Source organism: Filicampus tigris, chromosome 5 (genome assembly GCF_054856515.1).
Source record: "Filicampus tigris isolate MCC_2025a chromosome 5, RoL_Ftig_1.0, whole genome shotgun sequence".
NCBI classification, from domain to species: Eukaryota; Metazoa; Chordata; class Actinopteri; order Syngnathiformes; family Syngnathidae; genus Filicampus; species Filicampus tigris.
Window position 1 is genome coordinate 3,756,519 of NC_141221.1, and position 22,808 is coordinate 3,779,326.

General features: G+C 42.3%; 1 protein-coding gene and 1 long non-coding RNA gene across 4 annotated transcripts; one reads left to right on the plus strand and one right to left on the minus strand.

Moving 5' to 3' along the window:
• Positions 1-1,112: 1,112 nt before the first annotated feature.
• On the minus strand, positions 1,113-22,732 carry tbx5b (T-box transcription factor 5b). 3 transcript variants are annotated; one of them, XM_086030547.1, is made up of 11 exons: positions 22,501-22,732; positions 19,857-19,966; positions 17,542-17,748; positions 14,554-14,703; positions 14,265-14,359; positions 13,986-14,105; positions 12,664-12,811; positions 10,637-10,789; positions 9,054-9,145; positions 5,448-5,698; positions 1,113-3,146 (listed from the first exon to the last, which is right to left on the minus strand). In XM_086030547.1, exons 3-11 carry the CDS (start codon positions 17,575-17,577, stop codon positions 2,575-2,577), a joined length of 1,617 nt encoding a protein of 538 aa, XP_085886673.1. In that variant the 5' UTR covers positions 17,578-17,748; positions 19,857-19,966; positions 22,501-22,732; the 3' UTR covers positions 1,113-2,574. The 3 variants fall into 3 exon arrangements, with proteins under 3 accessions (XP_085886673.1, XP_085886672.1, XP_085886674.1); XM_086030546.1 differs by having other exon boundaries at positions 19,857-20,000; XM_086030548.1 differs by lacking the exons at positions 17,542-17,748; positions 19,857-19,966; positions 22,501-22,732 and adding an exon at positions 15,331-15,656.
• On the plus strand, positions 6,265-18,583 carry LOC147146938 (uncharacterized). The gene is made up of 3 exons (XR_015086803.1): positions 6,265-6,439; positions 8,259-8,358; positions 17,469-18,583. It is a non-coding gene; the product is annotated as an uncharacterized LOC147146938 (long non-coding RNA).
• Positions 22,733-22,808: the final 76 nt, after the last annotated feature.

Below are 22,808 nucleotides of genomic sequence, written 5' to 3' on the forward strand. Positions count from 1 at the left end.
GTCAGTGAGGGGGTCCAGCTGGTGGAGACTTGAGATGCCAAACAACGTGTCAGAGATAAGACAAGGCGGAGAAGGTATGCACAGCGACCACTCTGGGGCGATTGATGACGAGCGCGAGGGTCGGGAGCGTCTCACGCGCGCGTCGCATATAGCATACATTGTTAGTAAGAGCCAACAATACCCCGCAGTGATGAAATGTGATTGCTGGACACTTCACGAGTATACTTGAGAAAAAGCTTGCAGGCTCGGGTGGTTATCAGGACATTATGTGCATTAACTGGAGATTTTTCCACTCTGGAGGGCTGAATATAAATAACTTTGAGGAATGTTAATTACCTCTGTCATGTGCGTTTCCAATGTTAGCCGGATTATGCAAAATCTAATCTACTGAAGACATAACATTTTTGGTCATTATCCGTGTGGAAATTCCATAGAAGACAGCAGACGTGGCACTTTCTCCTTCATTTACTTGACTCGTGTTGCTATGAGTGCACACACGCGGACACGTACCATCGAGGTGGAAGGCGGTCTCCGAGTGCCCACTTCACATATCTGCCATCTCCGTAGCTAACTTTATATCATCCGCCATGTCGTGGACTATCAGCACGCCTCCCATGCGTGGCGTTTAAAGAAAATGAGAGGAGCCGCTTCGATTGGTGACAAGGTCGGCTGTGATCAACATCACAAAACGCCGCTTTTAAATACATCGGGTTACAAGGTGTGAAAATACCAAAACTTAGTCTAGCCTGCCCCTGCGCAGATTTACACCACGCTCCTTGCCAGACTTGCACTGGGCATGAAAATAGAGAGAGAGCGCTAGATAGCTGTGTCCGGGGCATGCAGCTCACATTTTGGTGGGCACATCTTTTACATTTTTTCTTGACTTAGCTGTATTGTCCTGCAAGCAAGCAAGCAGGACGGAAAGGTGTGAGAACCTTCCTATGTCGTTATAAATTCCACTTCTGGTACGGGCGTCCTCACACTTTCCCTTGTTGGCATCACAAGATTGTGAAGTCTTGCATGATTTTCCTCCCAAAAATGTTCCCCCTCCCCCCACACTAATGCAGGCAGAACAAAACTGCAACCAACTATTACCAAAATTCTCAAAAACTTTATTCAGTTCTGTATATAAATTTGAATCCAATTAAACCGATTTTTTCCTCCCCCCCATATACCACAACTATTTTTCACCACGTGGAAATAGAGGGTGAACCCAACGTCTGAAGAAATCTCTGCACGACAGCATCTTGTTTCACAAGAATGACATCAAATCAAGAGTAATAAATACTAGAAAACACAAAACCGCTTTTCAGCTTTCATACCGTCTCACACACGTACACACATTAAGGATACAAACTCAGCACCTTCTCATGTTACTGCATATAAAACCCGGTGGAAATGTAACAAAACTGCAACAAAAAACAAGAAAAAAAAAAAAAGAAAAAAATCTCAACTTCAATTTTGCACAGAGCCACAATTGTCGTTTTACAGTCGGCACAGGCAGGAAGTAACACTATCCAGATGTGCAAGGAAATGGGTTCCCTCTAGAACTACAGTAAACGTGGGACTAACGAGGACCAATTGGAATGGCAAATAACAGACTATTACTAAACGTATATTTACCTGAGTGGATTAAATATCACATTTACAGCACTGTTTACCACCCTCACAAGTCAATGGTCAATATTTGACTTATTCAAAACAAGGGAACGACTAGCCTCAACCCCCTCCCCCCCTCCCAAAAAAAAAAAAATAGTTTCAGCTTGGTCAGCTCAGGACAAGGGCGGAGCCAGAGCTCCCTTGTTGGCCCCTGAGAGGATTGGTCAGCTGGGGGGGGGGGGGGGGGGGGGTTGACAGAGAGGACAACGGCGACAGATGCGTGATGCTCGGATGTGCATTTCCTCAGAATGCGGTGGAACCAGTGTTTACAGGTCCCTCGGCCTGTAGCGCCATCTAAACAAACTGTTTATCTCCGTGGTGCAACGCCTGCAGCTACTACTGCCTGTCTCGTTGCAAATGAGCTCATAGCGTTCTTGAGCTGAGCTGACACAGCCTTTACCCACACGCGCGCACACACGCACGCGCGCGGGCGCCGTGTCATGAGGGCCGCGCACGGAGCTGTGCTTTGCTCCGCCGAAGAGATTTAAAACTAAAATAAAAATAAAAGCGTCCCCCTCAGGCTTCTGCCGTGAGATTATTTTGGTCCGTGAATGTCGGACGACGGGTCACAATTTACATCCTTCACGATGACGCAAGGTTGGAGGGAAAAACAGCCTGTTCTGTTCAGGCTTTGGTCTTAAACGGGGCTCACAGTGCAAACATTTGGTTGACATCAGTCATTGGGTTACAGAAAGACAATAAAACACAACTTTGATGTTCCTTGTGCTGCGAAAATGCGAGGCTTTTGTTGAGCGCCTGGACTTTTGCTGAACGTCCGAGCCCCGTTTTTAAACGGCGCGGTGCTCCCAACAGCACAGGGGAGGAACATGTGACCAACTCACACGGCACAAAATGACACGGCGGTGATAATGCACAATTTGCATCTTTTGGGAGAATCACAAAGAAGGATGTCCTTTAGGAGGCGGCGGTCCATTCGGCGACGCCACACCTGACGTGTGTGTGCGTCTCCAAAGTGTGGTAGAGCGGCGGGGACAGGTTAGCGGCGAAGCGAGGATACTCTCTGTGCAGAGGGGGACTGTGCTGCCTGTTTGCAATGTTTTCCGAGCTCTGCCTCTGGTAAGGGTCGTGAGCGACGGCTTCCCCCAGTGGCGGCGAGCCGTGGCGGGCTACGGCGCTGAGCCGGGAGCCCTGGGGGCTGGAGTTGTAGTGGGGGTGCGGGTTATAAGGCGGGTAGGGCTCCACGGGGGTCATGGCGGAGGGCAGCGGGCAAGGGTACGACCAGGATGCGCAGCCGCGGTCATCGAGTCCGCCGTCCGAGCCTGCGAACATGCACGCCTGACGCTGATCCATGTCGGAGCTGTAGGGGGCGTCTGTGAGAGCCAGGCCGGGGGGAGCGGTCAGGGCGGGCGCCGCGGGGGGCGCGAAGTGGGAGGCGTGGTAGTAGGAGTCGCCCGGGCTCCGTGAGTTAGCAGGGAAGGCTCTCTTGAACGGGTGCTGGCAGTTTCCTAGGGAGCAGTTCTCCTCCACTGCACAGAGAAAAATGTTGTGACATTAAATCAGTGCAGAGAAAGTTGCTGCTACTTTAAAAGCGTTTTATTGCTGAGCTGAGCACCAAAAGTGCACATAAAAGACAATTGCATTCGTTTTGTGGCTTGACATTTACTGAGGCACAAAAATAAAGAGTGTCTGATTCATGTTCGTCCGTGGATCTTAATGGAGCGCACGCATTATACTGTAGTTGGCACTGTGCGTATGTCAAGTACGACGTCTTCTTGGGGAATTTCAACATCGGCAATCTGTGCCAGGTTTAGACGATCATATTCAGGACTTGTAGGCGATACGGTTCTATTGTACTTATGTGATGTTTGTCGGTGTCAGCGAGGCATACATTTAACAAAATGGTCTTTATTGAGATTACATTGGAGGATGGCTCACAAAAGTCGGAATTAATATTGAACGTTATTTTCTTTGTAAAGTCACATTGCCATGACACTGTTGTGATACTGAATCTCATTTGATGGTCGCTATTGGCGAGACTAGTGAATATATATACGCGATGATACACAATATGTAAGGTGGAGAAGCATCGTTTAATACAGAGTACAGTATTCCACAATTGAAAGAAGTCATGTAGTTACACGTTCATCATCATCACACGGATTTGAATTAAGTGAATGATTTCGACTAAAAGACTTTTATGTGCACTTTTTTTTTATAGAAGTTTTATAGAAATGATATATGTTAGTTTAACGCATTTTAATCACGTGCAATCTAAAAGCAAGTACTTTTTTTCAGTGTAGACTGAAAAAAATGTTGTTCATCATTTACTCCATTTTATTTCATCAAGTGGTGGCACAAAATAAAATCATCTGTATCCAGATACATTTTTAAAGAACATGTATTGTCTGCTTAGAAAAAAAATCAATCTGGATTCAGATGATTTTATTTCGTGCCACCACTTGACGAAATAAAATTGAGTAAATGATGGACAACATTTTTTTCAGTGTGGGTGCCACAATGGCAGAAAAGCTCTTTCAATGGAGAGGATCACAAAGTATCAACAACGTCATCTAGCACGTACACAATCATGAACCCATGTTACATAAACAACTCTAGACTATAGTTACATTATTTGACACAAAAAAAACATCCCAAAAATTTGCTAGCACACTTTCCTAATTCAGACACTAACACAAGGGCAAACAAATATGCGCACTAGCATTTTACACAAACAAAATTAGCTCATTAAAACTACCTTTTCACCTTGACAGACAATATTAAACGTTAAGGAATACGGGCAAATTGTAACAATATAGTAGACAACATCAGCTATAATTAGTAGCTGCATCAGCAGAGTAGCAGAAGTATAATTTCACGTTCACATTCGAAGTGGGTGTGGTGCATTCAAGGACCACCAACAGAACAGGACATCTCAAACGCAAATGAAAACATACCATCAATAAATTAAACCTGACAACAGAAGGTGACAAAGTAATCATTGAATTGCTTTACTCTGAGCACAAAAACACCAACAAACAGACACGTTTTTGGTGTATAACCGAGGATAGGTTCCCCAAAAATGCAAATTTGCAGATGCCGAATCACAAATATGCAAAGGTACACTACACTGTACACTGAACTGAGAACTACTGGAAGAGACGCGGAGAGACGCACTGATACACCCGTCATTGTAATACACTACCACTATTTAGCCGTTTTATTATTTGTTCTTACCACAGAGCAGAGTTTAATATGTGCCTGTACTTAGGTATCGTATGCTCATTTTGTATGCGTTGTTGCCCTGTGTGTATTAAAGTAGCCATTGTTTGAAAGTTTATCATTACTGTAGTATCCATGGTCACTGGCATTTTGCAAATGCTAACATCTTTTGTTGTTGAAATATTCCGCACACTGTTGATTCTTTTTTTGTTTTATGTGTCACTTTTACAGTAAACTTCAACTAGGAGTAACAGCTTGAAGCAAGCACCCTTGGCCTGCTATTTGAGAAGCGTGCAAGCGGGAGAGTGAGAACAGACGCTAAGGAAGAGTTTAAAAACTACGTTTAATACGTTTCAACGTGTTTAAAGTGCTGGACAGATGTAAAGCTATAAAAAAAAAAAAAAAAAAAAAAAAAAAAAACGTTTTACATGCTCTCTCTATATTTGGGATTTGCAGAAGGGCTGCAATCGTCTCCCCCCCCCCCCCATGATAAATGGCGCTTCACTGTATGTTAAAGGTCAAGGCTCCAACAGCAGTACTTATGGCCGCATGACCCCAGCGATTTGACCCTGTTGACGTGACCTTATGAACAGTTTGGCCACGCTTACCTTTCCTCTTGGTGCAATGGTAAAGTTGAGTCTGTTGGGCGTGTTGAGGATGAGACAAGGTGTAGTGAGCGGGCGGGGCCCCCAGCAGCGTCTGCGGGCTGCTGCTGCTGCTCAGGCCGTTCTCACAGCTGTAGGGTGACGTGGCCGCTTCGGGCGAGCCCCTCACAAGCCGGACCTCCCCGCCGAAAGGACTCCCGGTGGAGCAGGCTCTCTGGCGGCCCGCGCTGCGTGGGACCACGGGGTAGTCCTTACTGAAACAGAAAAGAATCCACAGAAAGGACACCTCTGAATCCGGTTGTGTTTTTGACTAATTTCAAGTATTTTTCGCCTGCTCTTATTATTCGTGTTTCTGTTTTTTAACCCCCCCCCCCCCCCTCCCTTTCGTCTCTCTCTTTCAAGTCTACTTAAGCGCGCTCCATCCTTTCAGCTCTGATCTCCCTCTGTAAACAAAGCCCTCTCGGTGAACTCTATGGTATGTAGGGGACAGCGGGCCACATCTCGCTGACTGGCGCTGAGATAGTGACACGCACAAGCAGACACACGCACGCACAAACACAGCCAGGGCCGCTGTGAGATAATTTGCCGCTCTAAAAATAAACATCCAGCCATGTGTCACTTCGGATAGAGGCTCATCTCCGCAAACCAAAGCAGCACAATAACACAAAGGGGGGGGGGGTGTAGGGGGCGGAGCGCTACACCGCATTGCGCTGCGCAGCGGAGCAGCCCCCGCCCCCGCCTCCTCCTTCCAGTAACACGCTCTCTCATTGGCTCACTAACATCCTCCAAACTGCCAACGCGAGTGGAGTTCATAGTGGAGATCGGCTCGGCGCACAAGCGGTTGATGAGCAGTGACAGCGTTGATTCACAAGCCGGACCGCTATCATTGGTCTGCCGCTGCTCCACTCTTGTGTGTTGTGTTGTGTTGTGTTGTGCCGTGTTGTTAATGGCCTACTCTGCGGACCAGCTATGGGGTCGACGAGCTCAACCTTCAGGTGACAGCAGCTCACATCTTTTTTTTTTTTTTTTTTTTTTGCCACTTGGCTCAAGCCAACACACGCACTCTCACACCATATGTACGCCATCATAATAGAATGGGAAGGAGGAGAAGTCAGAGGATGCGGCGGCCAGAGCAGCTCTGGATACAGTGGCCCCCTTGCTGTGCAAATCGTCGATTTCCACAAATAATTGGAGCGACTGACTAAATGAATAGTTGATAAATATGCTAAAAAGTAGCATCCCAAAACACTTTTACGGCATTTTGCCAACATCTTTATGCTGTATCCTTAAAGATGAAGTCAACGCAAACATTTTTTTTTTTTCAAGAATATTTTCTATGCAAGCCCACCATAGTTGAAACAGGGCATTCTGATAAATATTGCGTTTGTGGAATAAGTGTTAATCCACTCGTTTTAGCCATCCCTTTTGTCTTCTGGCGACTGAAAATGACATCACAAGTGCTCACAACGACCAATCACGGCTCAGATTTAGAAAACAGGTCAGCCGTGATTGGTCCTTGTGAGCCGTTGTGATGTCATTTTCAGTTTACAGAAGACGAAATGGCCGCCCCCAGAGATGGCTAAAAACGAGTGCATTTTGCTGCTTAATTTATATTCCACAAAATTAATCAGAATGCTGTGTTTCAACTAGTGGGCCTGCTGGGAACATATTCTTGAAAAAAAAAAAACATGTTTGGGTTGACTTCCGCTTTAAGGAGACGCAGCAATACACTATCATCTACATTCAAGGGTTGGAACAGTTCACAAACTCAACAGTTAGATTTATGTCACGGTTTTGTGGTCACTGTTTTTGATTAAGATTTCTGTACGTGGACAGTGAGGAAAATCAATTATGTCTTCTATAGCAGATTAAGACTCAAGCAATCAGACGTTTGACACTTCATTGTGACAGTCGGACATTAAAAAGTGTGAAAGTGTGTCTACTTTGTTTTTCTTTTATTTTAATATTCATGTCGTTTTTTTACTTTGTGCTTACAATTTGAAATAAAGGCAATCACTCACTCAATCAATCAATCAATCACTTAGTCAAACAATCAATCAAAAATAGGCAAAAATCTGGTTGAAAAAGTGGACACTAACTAGTTAATCATGCTAATGTACTTTATGCTTATTTGGCAAAGAATGCAAGTTTTAACAAATGCTAAAAACTAAAATGCAGTGGAATCTTTTCTGTACATATTATAACATATAAAAGTAAAAATGTCTCATAAAGCTCTGATCCTTGAACTGGTGTATGCAAAAGCCAACTTTTACAACTACATTACAGGATACGTACTGTATAACAGCATAAAGTAAAGCACAAACATCTTTAAGCTAGGCAAACTACATTGGCACCACGTTGTCTTGGTTTTTTTTTTCCTCCTTTCATGGTGACCCCAAGTAGCGAGTCATTTGTATCTGTAAGGCATGGCCATTTGATTAGGGATAGCGAGGAGGACCGCAGCTCGGCTTGTCTCGTGGTTTTGTACGCGAAACATCCTGACAGCACCGCAGCCCTATTACATACCGTAGAAAGTATTTTACCAGGAAAATTAAGAAAAAACTCAATTCTGGACTATTTTTGCTATGTTACAGAAAAAAGTTTTGTCACCAATAACGGATGGTAAAAACCTTTAATTGCACTTGAATTTGCAACTGACAGTTGTCCTTTAAAGAGGAAGTCAAGTCCCACATTTTCTTTTCAATAATATGCTCTATGCAACTCCCACTAGTCCAAACACGGCATTCTGATGAATATTGTGTCCGTGGAATATGAATGACGCTTTAAAATCCACCTGCTGGTATCCATTTTCAGGAGGCGGCCATTTTGCCACTTGTCCTAAACTGAAAATAACATCACAGTGGCTAAGGGCTCAGCTTGTGAACATCTCATGACCAAACATGACCAAAAGCAGGTGAGCCGTGACAGTCGTGACATGAATTCATATCCTACAAACACCATAATACTCAGAATACTTCGTTTGGACTAAAGTGGGGCACATAGAAGACATTATGGTCAAGGACATTTTTGACTTGACTTTTTATTAAGTGAAATTATGTTAAATATTTTTACACTGCCATTGAAAATGCTAAAATGTTACTTTGGCTGAACAGTTACCAGTGGAATGATAATGTTTTTCAAAAATATTAGTATAACAGTTATATGTATTTTTTTAATTCATGAATAATTTTCCACCAATCTGAACAAATTTGTGGTCGGTCAATGTCCCAGAATTGCCTGTGTTGAACCTCAGATGTTCCACTTAAACTCTTTGTCTTATGACGCGTTCTTTTGCCAATCGTAACAAACAGAACCTCATGGCGTTTATTATCATTCAATTCGTTATGATTAAAGACGATAAAGCGTGACAGCATCTTGAGCATGCGCTTGTGGCGAAAACGGATTCCGTCGTTCTGAACATGTTGCTAATGATTTAAAACAAGTTTAGGACTTCATTAAAAGCAAATGTATAAAGCCGTCAGGTTGCCCCCGTTGCGAAGTGGTCGCAGGAATGACAATTCATGGCCAAGTTTTGAGTGCAGTCTTTTTGATTTGATTTGACTGATCGACACACGCGCGCGCGCGCGCGCGCACGCCAAGTGTACTCACCCTTGCAGTTTGGCCATGCGGTGCAGCTCGTTGTCGTCACTGCCTCTGAAGCCCTTTGCAAAGGGATTGTTCTCTATCTTTAACTGAGTAATCTGAGGACAAAACAAAGGATCTCTTTTATAGACTAGTGCTGACATTAAAGTCCACAGGACCATACATGCACACAGACGCAGCGGGCACTTTTAAAACCCTCACGCCACCGAATGAAAGTCAATGGTTTATTATTAGCAGGGGCCCTGTAGACGTTAAAAGCGGGCCCCGCTGAAGCTTCGCGCGGCCAACATTCCTCAGCCGTCGACGTTCCTGACGGGGAGGACAGTGTTCTGGCCAGCTGACACTGAATAAACTGTTTAGCCAAACAGTCGCCAGGTTTAAGCGTTTTCAGGCCAAAGCTTTTAGAGCGTCAGCGCTTTGATGTTAGGGCTTCAAAACTTTTCTCATGGAGGGAAGCCTGTGTTTGGCTGCAGGTTGTGTGAGAACGCCGCTCAGGTCGAAGGAGCTGAGAACGGCGAGATAGCGACGGCGCACTCGGCAGGGATAAAGTCGAACTGCCGTGGCAAACGCATATTATTATAAACACACCATTCCTGCTTTATAACGCAATATAGTACCATGTCACTTACTTTATTAATTTGACCTACATGGTGCCAAAACCTTTTTTAAACAATATGTAACATTTTTAATCAAGAAAGTCTGCTCCTAATACAGTTATAAAAGTAGGATCTTGTAGATTTGCATTCATCTTGTTTTTGTTCTGATTACTCAATAAACAAAGCATTTTGTTGCAAATTTTGGACAATTCTGCTTGGCAATTTCCTCAATGGCTATTTGGGAAATGAAGGAATGAGCAAGTGGATGAAATCATTAGATAAAGGAGTTAGCATTATTTTTAGAATTTGCTATCGAATGCGAGTGTCTGGTAGCAACCACATGAAGGCCAAATGAGCAAAGCGGCTTCAAGCCTTCAGTGATTTGTGTTTTGAGTGTAAAATGCATGAGCCAAGATCAAAGGAAAGAAGCAGGTCATTAGAGAGCGACACACACACGCACGCGCGTGCGCGCACACGCACGCACCAATCTTTTTCCACATCCATTCACCAAAACGGAGTAACAAGAAAAAAGATGACGCAATAGAACTCTTTGCACTGAAATAATATAAACAAGGGAAAACGTTTGTGTGTGCAGGCTAATTGTGATCACAGGGAGGGTTGGAAATATTTGGGTGAGGACATTTTGGACCAAACGTTGTCTTAAGGTTAGAATTGGGTGAAGGAGTGGACATTTTGGGATTAGGAACCCTCTCATAATGGTTAAGGTTTGGATAAGATGCTCGGGTATTAAGCGAACGAATGTCCTCCTCATGGGACCATACAAGTACAAATGCTTTGTGTGTGTGTGTGTGTGTGTGTCGGAGTTGAACTAATTTCATGTGCGCACGTAAGGCTTCCGAGGTCATTCTCGCGTTTTCAGCCATATGACAAATCCGTAATGGACTATATCCCTACTCACGCTAAAAAAGTCGCCATTATTTGATGCTCTCATCTTGACAAGCGTTTAGGATGTCGGCGTGTAGTCAAACTGACCTTATGGTTCTGGTAGGAGGTTACAGCGATGAACGCGGTCTCAGAGAAGACATGGGTGCAGAAAGCCGTGTTCTTCGAGCCGAAGCCGTTGTTCTCGTCCGCCTTGACAATATGGACGCGGGGCTGGTACTTGTGCATGGAGTTCAGTATTATCTGCGCCGGGGTGAGATGAGGAGGGTGACGTCGACGAAACAAGTCGAGTTCCCGCCAGCAGCAGATGGGAGTTGACCAAAAAGGCCAGGTTTCGGGTGATTAACACATTTCCAAGATGACATCCATTTGAACAAAGGAATTCACAGCGCACTAGATCAAAGTCAGGGAATACAAGATTTACAACTTGACTTCTTTTAACTCAAACGTTATATAGCTTTGTGAGTCCTCGCCAGGGCCGGGGGTCCAGGCGGGGGCAAGAGGGGGGCCTGGCCCCCCCAAACTAAATCCAACCAAAATATATTATACCGCACATATTTTTACTATCTCACGCCTCTCTCCTCCGCTCCACTTTTGACTGTTTTAATGTCTTGCTCGCCCCCTCGAATTTGAAATACATCAAGTTGTTTCCCGCGTCATGTTTCTCGACTCCGCTCCATCAATGAATACCTTTCCGACAGTGTGAATCAAAACTGAGCATTATTCCCTCTGTCGTGTCAGAATATGCTTTACGGCTCTTGTATTGGCTATTTCAGTGATTCTCAAAGTGTGACACGGGTACCGTTTGTAGTGGTACACTGAACAATTACTGCCCAAGTACAGTTCAGTTGTATTTAACTTTCAAGCTTGAGACACTCGCATTTAGTATTTAAGAAAGGTTTGTTTTAAAACATTTATTTAGTTACAATTTCATACATATTCATGTGCAGTACATTCTAATTTCACGTTTTACAAATGACACTTGTTTTTATTGTTTTAAATATGAGGGTAAGCGGTTCGGCGAATGAATGAATATGAATAAATTATATTGAAGCACAGTGTTAGCGTTCAAACGAAATCTAAATTACAATAAAACACAGGCTTACAATATTATTAATTATAATGTTTAGGAATAAAACGTGTCTAGTTTTGAATGAACATTGAGGTATTCTGCGTCATTGTATTTCTTGTCCAGGTGGCGGCTATATGGTTGTACAAATGGCCGCAACGTGACTGGTGTCGGCACATCTGACCAGTGTAACTAATCCAAAGATGGTTATGTACAGTTTGTTTACATGGGAGGCTGGCGACAAAAACAATATTTTTGGTGATGGGCTTTACAGTTTTACAATCAAATTGTTGGTGGTGATTATCGGCACCTTTTCCATTGACACTGTGGGAGAGGAATTGATTTAACAATATCTTTCTCGTCGTAGTTTCCAGTGATGCAGAACTACACTACACTACTGTTTTTCTGATATTTTATACGTCTTAATGTCAAACTCATTTCAACAAGTTATGAGAAAGCCTGTGTGGCCACAATCTGCTTTCGCACAATTCTGACAGCACGTTGGACAATGAAAACCACACACGACTTTCTCAGAGGAATCGGTGGCCTTTACGTGCGCGTGAACTGGCGGCGCATGCATGCACGCCTTCATCCAGAGGGGCTCAATTTAATCGCGGTGACGTGTCCGCCGGTGACATGCCTCAACTAATGGACTTCACGAGTCTTTGGGATCATTACTTAGGGGCCTGGAAATGTGATGTTTTGTGTTTGTTTCGAACAATACACGTTGACCTGCTGTTAGTGCTGCTGGTAGCCTAATTGGCGCTGCGGCAGGGCGGCGCGGGAAGGGAACCAGTGTGCACTCATGTGGCCCCCCGGCTGATTTGTGCTCTGTTATGATGGCTGCTGACTTCTATTCACGACAAAGTGAGACCAGTGCGGCGACTGCAGTTTTAAAAGCAATGCACGCTTCCAAAATTAAAAACTCATCTCAATGCAGGGCCATTGGTTGATTGCGCCACTGGAGTCCTATAAGAGCGCTTTGACGTTTGAAATCCACCTCAAGTATACTTATTCTGTATAGATAGAATTAAAGAGCAAATCTCACGTGTCCAAATGGGTCCAAGTGGTTGTTGGTGAGTTTGAGTTTCTGGAAAGACACCAGCTGGCGGCTCCAGTGGGCCCCCGTGGCAGGAGAGTCCGGGTGGACGTAGAGTCTGCCCGGCATCGCTGGTTCCGCCTTACCCGTTACCGACCTACACACGTAACAGTTGATCAATATGGATGTAGCTTCTGCAGTATAAGTACCGTTGCCAGACATTGACATCCAGTGGGTCACAGTGGTGGGTCTGACCCGGTCTTGCACCACTGTAGCCTACTCGACTGCACAAAACCAGTTTGTGCTTTGATTAGACTCACGCACCAATATTTTACATGTTCTCGAATACGACATGACAGTACTTTGGCTCAAACTGCCAAATGTAACACTTTCAACTTTTCTGTTGAACATGATACACGCTTTTGTGCATAACACCTGCGCGTTACTGGTTAGGTTTATTTTAGTCGAGTAGAATATTATTTGGAGACAAGCGCCCTGAATTAATTTGTAAAAGCACACATGGGCAAATGATAATTAAGTGCACGTTAAATGTCATTTGGCGCACACGCAATGAAGTGCAGGCAAAAAAAAAAAAAAAAAGAGAAACGACATGCTTCTTTCTTTCAGTAGGTCTTGACAGGTTACATGTTTAAACGGACAAACAATAATAATAGAAAATTAACGACTACTACTCCTGCTTTTTTAAAGTGTAATTGTGTTTGGGTTTGGTTGATGCGCTATTGCGCTTTGAATCCTGCTGACGTGACATCCTTTCATGTTTCCTCTTGTGCACGTGTGCATTCATCATCGTGCGCGTGCATGTAAAATTGTTTTTCACCTAGCAATTACTGGATGTATTATTGTCTGTGAACTATCCGCGCTCAATAGCATATTAGTGCGCGGTAAACGAGGTCCGAAGAGGCGCAGAGCCGAGCAGGGATGCATCAGTGGGACGCCTCGGATTTCCCCCCTCAGCTGAATGGGAGACTTTAATCCGTTCCGTGTCGTCTGTCCGCCCGGTGAACCCTCCGCAGACTGATTTAACCGGCGGGTCGACGTAGGGGAGATGCGGGAAGTAGGCCACCCCGGTTTCGAAAGAGGGCCTGCCTTTTAAGCAAGCACTCAGTGATGGAGAGCAATTTAACCTTATAATAATTGTTGTTGTTAGTTTTTCTTAACTATATATATTTTTTATCTTGACAGCAATCAAAATGTGGAGCCATCCAATTTACAGACAAAAAAAAAACAAAACGTGTAATTTATGGAACGCTGACGTCTCTAATGTTCAGTAAATATGGTCATGAATGAACAAAATCCAAAATCCAACCCACCATTTGTTGTCTGCAAACTTATATCGGTGGTCATCCCCGGGCACAATGTCCATGAGGAGAATGTATTTGGTTTTAGGGTTGAGTCCTGTGACCTTCACCTTATAACTGGGGAACATCCTCCTATATTGAAAAGGGTGAAAGACAAATATCACTAAATGTGTTGGGAAGGGAATTTGGAAATTTTCGGTGTCATAAAACACGTTCACGCAATGTTAGTGGAATGCATTTAAAGATATATTTTTATCGTTTTTTAAATCAGTACACTCATTTTCTCCTTACCTCCCAGCTTTGGTGATGATCATTTCAGTTCCTACTTCGTCAAATCTCGTCCAAAGCTCCCTGTCATGGAGGAACACTTTTATTCCCTCCATGCCCTGCGGCAAAACACACGAATAAACGCCGGTTTCGAGTCAAATAAATTCAAATTACATTTACTAATCGCATCATCGTCTTGTTAACTTGTGGATAAGAGGCCAAACGGCGATCACGTGAATACAACAAATAAATTATTAATAATACAAAGGTTCTACACACACACACACACACACACACGCACACGAACACACACCAGCTGACTGGAATTTGTCTGTGGTGAAGCAGGTGATTTTAAACTGCAACTGCTGAGATTGTCTTGTTTATTCTCCTTGGGAGAATCCATGCCGTTTGAGTCTGGACGCTCAGCGAGGCCGAACTGGTCGCCTCCGTTTGCCATATCGCCCTAAACACACACACGCACACACATTAAAATACATCATCAGTCCAACAGGAATTTGCTGATATAGCTTACAATATTTTTGACGATTTTTTTTGCAGTCACTTTTCAGAAATACCAATTCTAAAATATAAACAAATGCATAGCACATGCACAGTGCGTGTGGTTGTGATCATGTAAATATTCTATGTAATTACACGCAATGCACATGAATCCAATAAAAAGTAAAATCCAATAGCCCACAATGAAATGAAAATACATAGAAACTTGCAAATGTTTATTTGCAAGTTAACCTTTATGAGTTCTAGCTCGTCTCCCGTGCAAAAGAACACAATGACTTACACTATAACTGCATTTTGTAATCTAATGATTGGCTTTCACGTAAAAGATTAAACTGCTCAACCTTTCACATTGTCTTGAAGTGGGATTTTTGCCACTGAACGTTCTACGGAGGTTGCAATGCAGCCAACATTTAATTCATGAATACATGCCAGATATGTTAGGGACAACTAGATCAAGCGCTGTACGTTAAAAATGCAAGAGACGATGTTATAAAATAGACACGACAGTTCATGATTGACATCAAGTGTGTGCAGTATTTTGATTGTCCTCTCCCGGGGGCGGTGCACCAACCTCAAGCAGTCCACCATGCAACAATCACGATCATCATCCTTCTCCCTCCACAATCACCTCTCTTCGGTGGAACTTGTTTTAATTCCCAATTTAAAAATCAGAGTCGAAGCGGTCCACGTGTTTCAACGAGAAGTTGTCAAAAAAAAAAAAAAAAATCCTCATAATCCACAGCACGCATGCAAATTTGAGTGTCCGTGGGCACGAAGCTGCCGCCTTCCGTAGCCCAATCAGATCATTGCATCTTTAATTTGTGGGCCCTTAGTGTCGCTCCTCTCCCGGTTGCCCTCACCGACTCGGTGCCAGCCCCGATGTGGACCCCGCTCATCACATCCTTCATCACAAATGGAGTCAAGTCCGGCTCAAACACACAGCACCACCCCCTCGTGGCTCTTCTGTGCTCCTATTGGCCAGAGACGCGCGTTGGCACGGCATGGCCGACCCCTCCCTCCTTTTGCTTTTTTTTTTTTCTTCCCTTTTAAACACAACAATCATTCTATACCTAGATGAACCAACACGGGTGTTTAATTCAATTTAATTCAATCCAAACGTTAAAAAAAAAACGACAATTGTGGTCTAGAGAAAGAAGCATGATGCCAAATAATAATTGTAGTAGTGTGTGGCGTCATTCGCAGACGTCACACTACAATCATGTTTAATCTCGTCGTAGACTCACGAAGATCATCACACTGACCGGATTACTGGACAACCTCATCACCGGGGGCAAACATGAAGGGGTCACCGGAAGGTTACGTCCTGCCTGCTGCCGTGTACGCGGCGGGATGACACTGAGACATTTACGCATCGGCGGCTATTGTGTGGATGACTGGGTCTTGAATGAACATGATATGATCTTATTATGGCGTCTTTTGTTGACATGCATGAGAACAGTGGGTCACATGATCCGAAATGTCGTACAACATAGAATGTATTATTTATACCAATAATTTGCGGGGTAATAGTTTGGAAAAAAGTTTTTCAAAATTCCATCAACAGCTGAAACGTGTCAAACTCGCTCTCCAATAGGAGTACTTTATTTATTTATTATTATTTTCAAACGGATGTATCATGTCTAAGATTGTGCATTTGTAAACTTAAAAAAAAAATAGTGATTAGCAAATATCAATAGCAACATTAGGTTAAAAAAAACAACAACAAAAAAACATCATCACAGAATTCCAAATTGACAGACACTAGATCTGAACGTTCATAAACATTCTTGCTCAGGCGCATGAAAAGAACAGACCTGGGGGTGGTGGGGGGTGCATAAGAAAAGAACATTATTTAATACGTTTAGGCCTACGTTTTTTACACAGTTATAAACAACACGCATAACGCCCCCGACCCCCATCCCAATTAGTAAATGCCATAAATCGAATTACTCCATGTTTGCCACTATTAAGTAATTTAATTAATCACATGAAAAAAATCAATTCTAGTGCGTTAAACACTTTAGACAAAATTAAGGCTATTAGATCAAATTTATTAATTGAGCATAATAATGCCCACCGTAAACGGTAGTATGGCCTAAACGATTTTTTGTGTGACGTGTTGTTGTTTCGTGAAAGAGTCATCAAATGAGATTCCGGATTTTTACAATCAACAATTCGTCCATTTAGCAAATGACGAATGAGTGTGGTGGGGAATAAACAATTGTTTAAATGGACGCTGCACGGTCATTCAGTCTTTTGCGAACTGGGATGTTAAACCCACGTGAAAAGAAGTAAGTACGTATGTACAAATCTACAAATATATATATATATATATATATATATATATATATATATATATATATATATAACAAATCTAACACACAAAGCTTGATTTTCGTATCCACGTGAGTAAAATATACTACGTCATAAAACGTTTCACAGTATTTCTGCTCCAGGTGGAGGGATACACATGGATTTCACTTTCTTATATAAAATATAGCCTACACTAAATACTGTATATACTATGCACTACATCACGTCCAAAAACGTCAAAACACACACACACACACGCACAAATGAAAAAAAAATGCTACTTTACTTATCTAATGTGGCCATCACACGAGATACATACAATATGTGCAGGTTGGGACCTACTAAATCTAGACTTTTTTTTTCTTGATTCTAAATGATCTTTGATTCTCCCCATAGAGAAAGCAGCTGCCTGGCCTGGCCTGTGAGGCAGATGAAAAGTGAGAGCCTAAGGAGAAGGTTTCAATAATACCTGAAATGAGGTGGCGCTGGCGGCTGGACTGCTCATTATTATTGTCCCATCCGGGCTTCAGCTGACTGGATCCTCTGTTCTCCGTCTGGAGGAAGTGGTGCAGGGGTCCCAGACCTCCTGCACTCAGCAGGTCCGTCTCACACACCTTGAGCTCGGCCACAACTAGCATGTGTGTGTGGCATCAGAGGGCGAGGTCAACCCATTTCTCTGCAAACAATCACATCACACAGGGCCAAATACATTCCACAGCCCCTCCCTGCCTGCATCCAGTCCGTGAGGTGGTCTCATGTGGGAAAAGCTCAGATTTTTGGGGGGTTGGCAGTGCTCCAAGCAGGGCCTGCGTCCAGCTGAAGGAAAACCTGGTCCACATTAATACGACTTTATTGCTACACATGTTAGGAGACCCTGCCCTCCGCGGGTTTACAAGAATGATATGCTCCTCTTCAGAGACTATGAGTGGACCATGCACATTGGATGCATCACATGCGTAGAAATAATATAAACTATTGACTACAAAAACATCTCCATACTCTCTCAAACTTTCTTGTCACTTCATATATATATATAGCGTTAACTATGGAGATGAATAAAAATTTTATAACGCATTAAAAAAATGTAACTCTGTTAACTCAGTTTTATTTACTTCCTGTGGCATCTCTGCTCACTTTGCAGCCAAACTTAGAGGAGAGTCACTGTCGCAAAGACGGACTTTGACGTAGATTTAAAAAGTTGCTCGACGGGTCATTGGAGAAATCCCAAATAACTTGCGCACTTTGCAAAGCCAAATTCAAATACCATATTAGTTGCACATCTTTGGTGTATCGTTCACAGTTGTATTTTACAGGAAAAGTATCGTATTTAAGGATAAAATGCTATAAGAACAGTCTTTGGATCGAAATACACTTTTAATTTTTTCCATAATTCCAAAATAAATATCAGTTCCAAGCTTTGTAAAAAATTGTAGTTGACAAATACGATTAATCACAATTAATCATGGAAAATGGTGCGATTAATTAGTTCAAAGATTTTAATCTTAACGGTATATATGCAAAAATCAAAATATACAAGCTTGTGAGCTTGCTAACAGGGTGGAAATTCTAATGTTAGCATTTAATGAGCACATGGTGAACCTTAGCAACATCATTCAGTTAAGTCGACTGTGCATGTTTGAACAAATACAACTGGAATTTCAAAAATGTTGTTATATCAATTTCTATTTCACTATGACACTGTGGACATGTGAAGTTGACAACACCCAGCTACACACATAATATGATGTAAATTATGAAACATAATTATAAATATTTATTCTCCAACTATCCACTGTTTCGGCCTCTATTGAAGAAAGATCAAATGCATGTCATAATGTCTCTGAAAACATCAGAAGGTTTCTGAAAGGGGCAGTTCAGCCCATCATGACAGGGAGGACAATAATTTCAGGAACACGTTGTTCAGCATGACTATGAATATACAATATACGTCATCAAAATGTTTTGATTTATCAAATAAATTGTCATGGACAATAAAAAAAGATGTACCATTTAACTACTTATTACACACATTGCAGTTAGAAGTGAAGTGTGTGGAACATGCCAAAATCACATAAATCCAATGAAAAAATATGGTGTAAAATGAAAAAAAAAAAATCTCACACACAATTCAAGACTTATCATTGTACTTATATGTGTCCAAATATTTGTCCACTTATAATAACACGTCACATTTTCATGATGACTGACTGATTCTGATGAGGGCACCAAAGGCATTTCTTAGTGACACTGACCCAGAAATTAAAGTTTACATTCACCAATCTGAAGCCGTCTTTACTGATCAGGCATGAATAAATACTGTGAACTGTGAAGAGAACATCAATTTAATGTCCAATTCACTTCAAAAATTCAGTAGCTTATTTTGCAGCCTTGTTAAAAAGCCATTATAACATGTGGCCAACAAATGTGTGCTGTAAATTACTTGGGAATACACACAGTTGTTTAAAGTAACCTAGTCTCTGTGTTTGCTTCAGACCTTCAATTTATCTTAACCTCAGCATGTTTATGCACATTTAAAAAGAATTTGTGGTGACACATACATAATATACATACATATATTTCACTGCTCTTTTTTTTGTTGTTATTTTATTATTTAAAGAAAAAAGAAGGATCATCATAAATTGCATGCATTTTTTCCACTTTGTGTGTATATATATATATATATATATATATATATATATATATATATATATATATATATATATATATATACTTTTTTTTTCGTTTAGCACTGACAGATGTAGGGTAGTACATTTACAGCCTTACCTTCCATTTATTCTGAAGAAGACCATTAGACGTGCCAGTGGATATTAACATGTGGAGTCTTGCAGCGCCCTCTTGTGGCTATCCCTTTGTAACCAGCAACTCAACCAGTACTCGGAGAAAGAAAATGAAAATAAGTGGCAAAGCCTAAAAGTGAAGAACCAACAGCAGCATGACTTTATAAAACACTTTAAGTGGTTCATGCATTCTCGCGTACAAGCAATAAAGCAACATGCCTGCAATTCAAGTGTGCCAGGAGCATGAATGCACACTGGAGTAACAGTTATTAAACAACGATTAAAAGGCCCGGTGTGGGCAGTCTTGCGCTGCTTATTCATGTGGGAATATTAACATTTGGGAATGCACAGTGTCTGGCTGCCTTGAGAGATGCTGTCACTCAAAGGCGTTAAAGTGAAGTGCCAAGTGACCTTTACGTTGTGTCAATGCAAAGACTAGCGATTCGACCTCAAAAGCTGAAGGGGTCTTTTCTTATACTGTCTACTTTTTGGAGGAGAAAAACAGATAAATGTCCAAACGAGGACTCTCGCATGCTGTTGTAACAAACTTCAACAGTCCAAGTCACTTCATTCCTGTTTCTGCCTAGATTTTCCTCAAAACACCTTGGGGGAGGTCTGTCTTTACCAGACTGAAAACTCATTTTAACACAGCTGACATTTCACAGGCACTCGGGGCATTAGCCGGCACAATTTAAACTGTTCTACCGAGACATTTAACATCCAGCAGCCCTGTGGACGCTGACGAGGACACGGTCAGAGGTCAGGATACAGTTTTAGGCCCTTTACCTAATGGACCGTTGCACTGGACGTGTGAAACACCTCACTTATCACAAGTGTCAGGCCTTAGCCGTACACGTGTGCGTGCTTGTCTTTGTGTCATCACCATGTGCATGTCTGAGGCGACAAGGTGAAAGGGCAAACGAGTTGGCCTTGGCATGATGGCCCTGAGCAAGAAAAAGCTCAACCTTGAAGTCCTAACTAAGAAAGTGTTGCCTTACGGAAGATTCCAAAACAGTCAGCGGTCCTACAGAGTCCAATGATGCCCAATAGCAACCTTTTCGAGAATAGATTAAAATCTTGGACTCTTAATCACTTGTCATTCTGACTCCTCATCTACCTCCGAGGACACAGACATGCATGGAGAGGAGTTACGTACTGTTTTGTGCACGGACGTGATGGTAACCTCTAAGATATTGTGCGACTTATGGGTCGCATTTCCCCCCAAAATTTAAGGCAAATTATGAAATCTAAAGCCTAAAGCCTTTAAAGCCTAAAGCCTTTAAAGCCTAAAGTTAGGAAGTAAAGTGAATTTTTTTTTTTACAATAATATGTTCTCTGTGTCCCCACCAGTCTAAACACAGCATTCCGATTAATATTGTGTTTGCGGAATTTGAAGTACGCGGAAAAACCCACCTGTTTTTATCCATCTCAGGGGCGGCCATTTGGCCACGTGTTGTCGACTGAAAATGACATCACAGTGCCTAACGGCTCAGGTAACGACCAATCGCAACGCACCTGTTTGAGGGATCTGGTCATGTGAAGTTTGCAAGCTGAGCTCATAGGCACTGTGATGTCATTTTCAGTCAACAGCAAGTCACAAAATGGCCAGATGAATTTAAAACAGGTGGATTTTGCTACTTAATTCGTATTCCGTAAATAAAATATGAGTCCAAATACTGTGTTTAGACTAATGGGGGTCATAGAAAATGTTATTTGAAAGACATTTTTGACTTGACTTCCCCCTTAAAAACAGTGTCAGTGTTGCTAAATCTTCTGCTCTGCTTGAAGTCTCAATTAACATCTTTAGTTCTTATGTTTTCACCGTTACCTTTGAGAGTAGACTGTTTATAAGTTGTCGACAACATTTGACTCCCACATAACACAGAAATAATGAGTGAGTACTATGGAAGGAAGGAAGTATAGGAGGGAGGAAATATGAAGGAAGGATGTTAGGGATGGGGCATGACAGGAAGGAAAAATGAAGCAAGGATAATAGAAGTAAAGAACAAAGGGCGGAAGGGAGGAACAAAGAACTGAAGGAAGAAAACAAGGATATACGAAAGGACGGATGAAAGGAACGGAGGATGAAAGGCCCAAGGGAAACAAAGACAGTATGAAAAGAAGGCAGGAAGGAAAGATGGAAGAGAGGTAGGAAGTAAGTAGGGAAGGTATGAAGGAAGGAAAACGGAAGGATTTAAGACTTATCGCCATTTAGGGTGTCCACCAGCAGACATTATAAACACACCCAGATTTGAAACCCTAAATGCAAATCCTAACACAGGCAAGAAATCCTACTTTAGACGTACCAAATTAAACTGTTTAATAAATGAAATTGGAATGAAAAAAATGTTTTCCTGCTTTAGGCCATCTGTTTATATTTGTACTGCATGATTTACTTTTCTTTATGACAACGAAGCACCAAAGTCATCAACTCATTAAACTCATTGAAACTCCAACTCGGTGAAAGCAGACTGCACCTTGGATTTTCTACCACTTTCTTGCAAGAACTCTTGGAACCTTAATTTACCAATCCAATTTATCTTCGTTTTTACAGTTAATGTAACATTTGAGTTTCAGATACTAGGTGCACATGAACAGATCATCACTTATATTCGCATACTGTACTGTACCTCTGTTTGGACTTCAGCCTACAATGATGGGGGAAGGCCTCAAGATGGCGTCTTGACACGATGGACTATTCCGCCAAACATATCAAATTAAGCCAATTCGACATTTGATTTGTCGACACAAGGGGCTGTCAAACGCCACGTTTGTGGCTAGTCGGTTTTCCCCCCTTGAAAAATAGTCGCTAAAAGGGTCGGGGGGGAAAAAAAAAATCACAAAATCTAAGCTAAATTGGCAAAGCAGTTGACCAAAGACAAACGATGACACCTATTGGACAAAGCAGTGTACTGCATGCATATGCCTCCAGAAATGG

Bases quoted from the DNA above. Each gene is read 5' to 3' on its own strand.
- tbx5b (XM_086030547.1), bottom strand. From the start codon at position 17,577: ATGAGCAGTCCAGCCGCCAGCGCCACCTCATTTCAG. The intron at 14,704-17,541 runs GTATTATTGAAA...GTGTGTGTTTAG, and splicing joins CCAGCGCCACCTCATTTCAG to GGCGATATGGCAAACGGAGG. The intron at 14,106-14,264 runs GTAAGGAGAAAA...TTTTCAATATAG, and splicing joins ATCATCACCAAAGCTGGGAG to GAGGATGTTCCCCAGTTATA.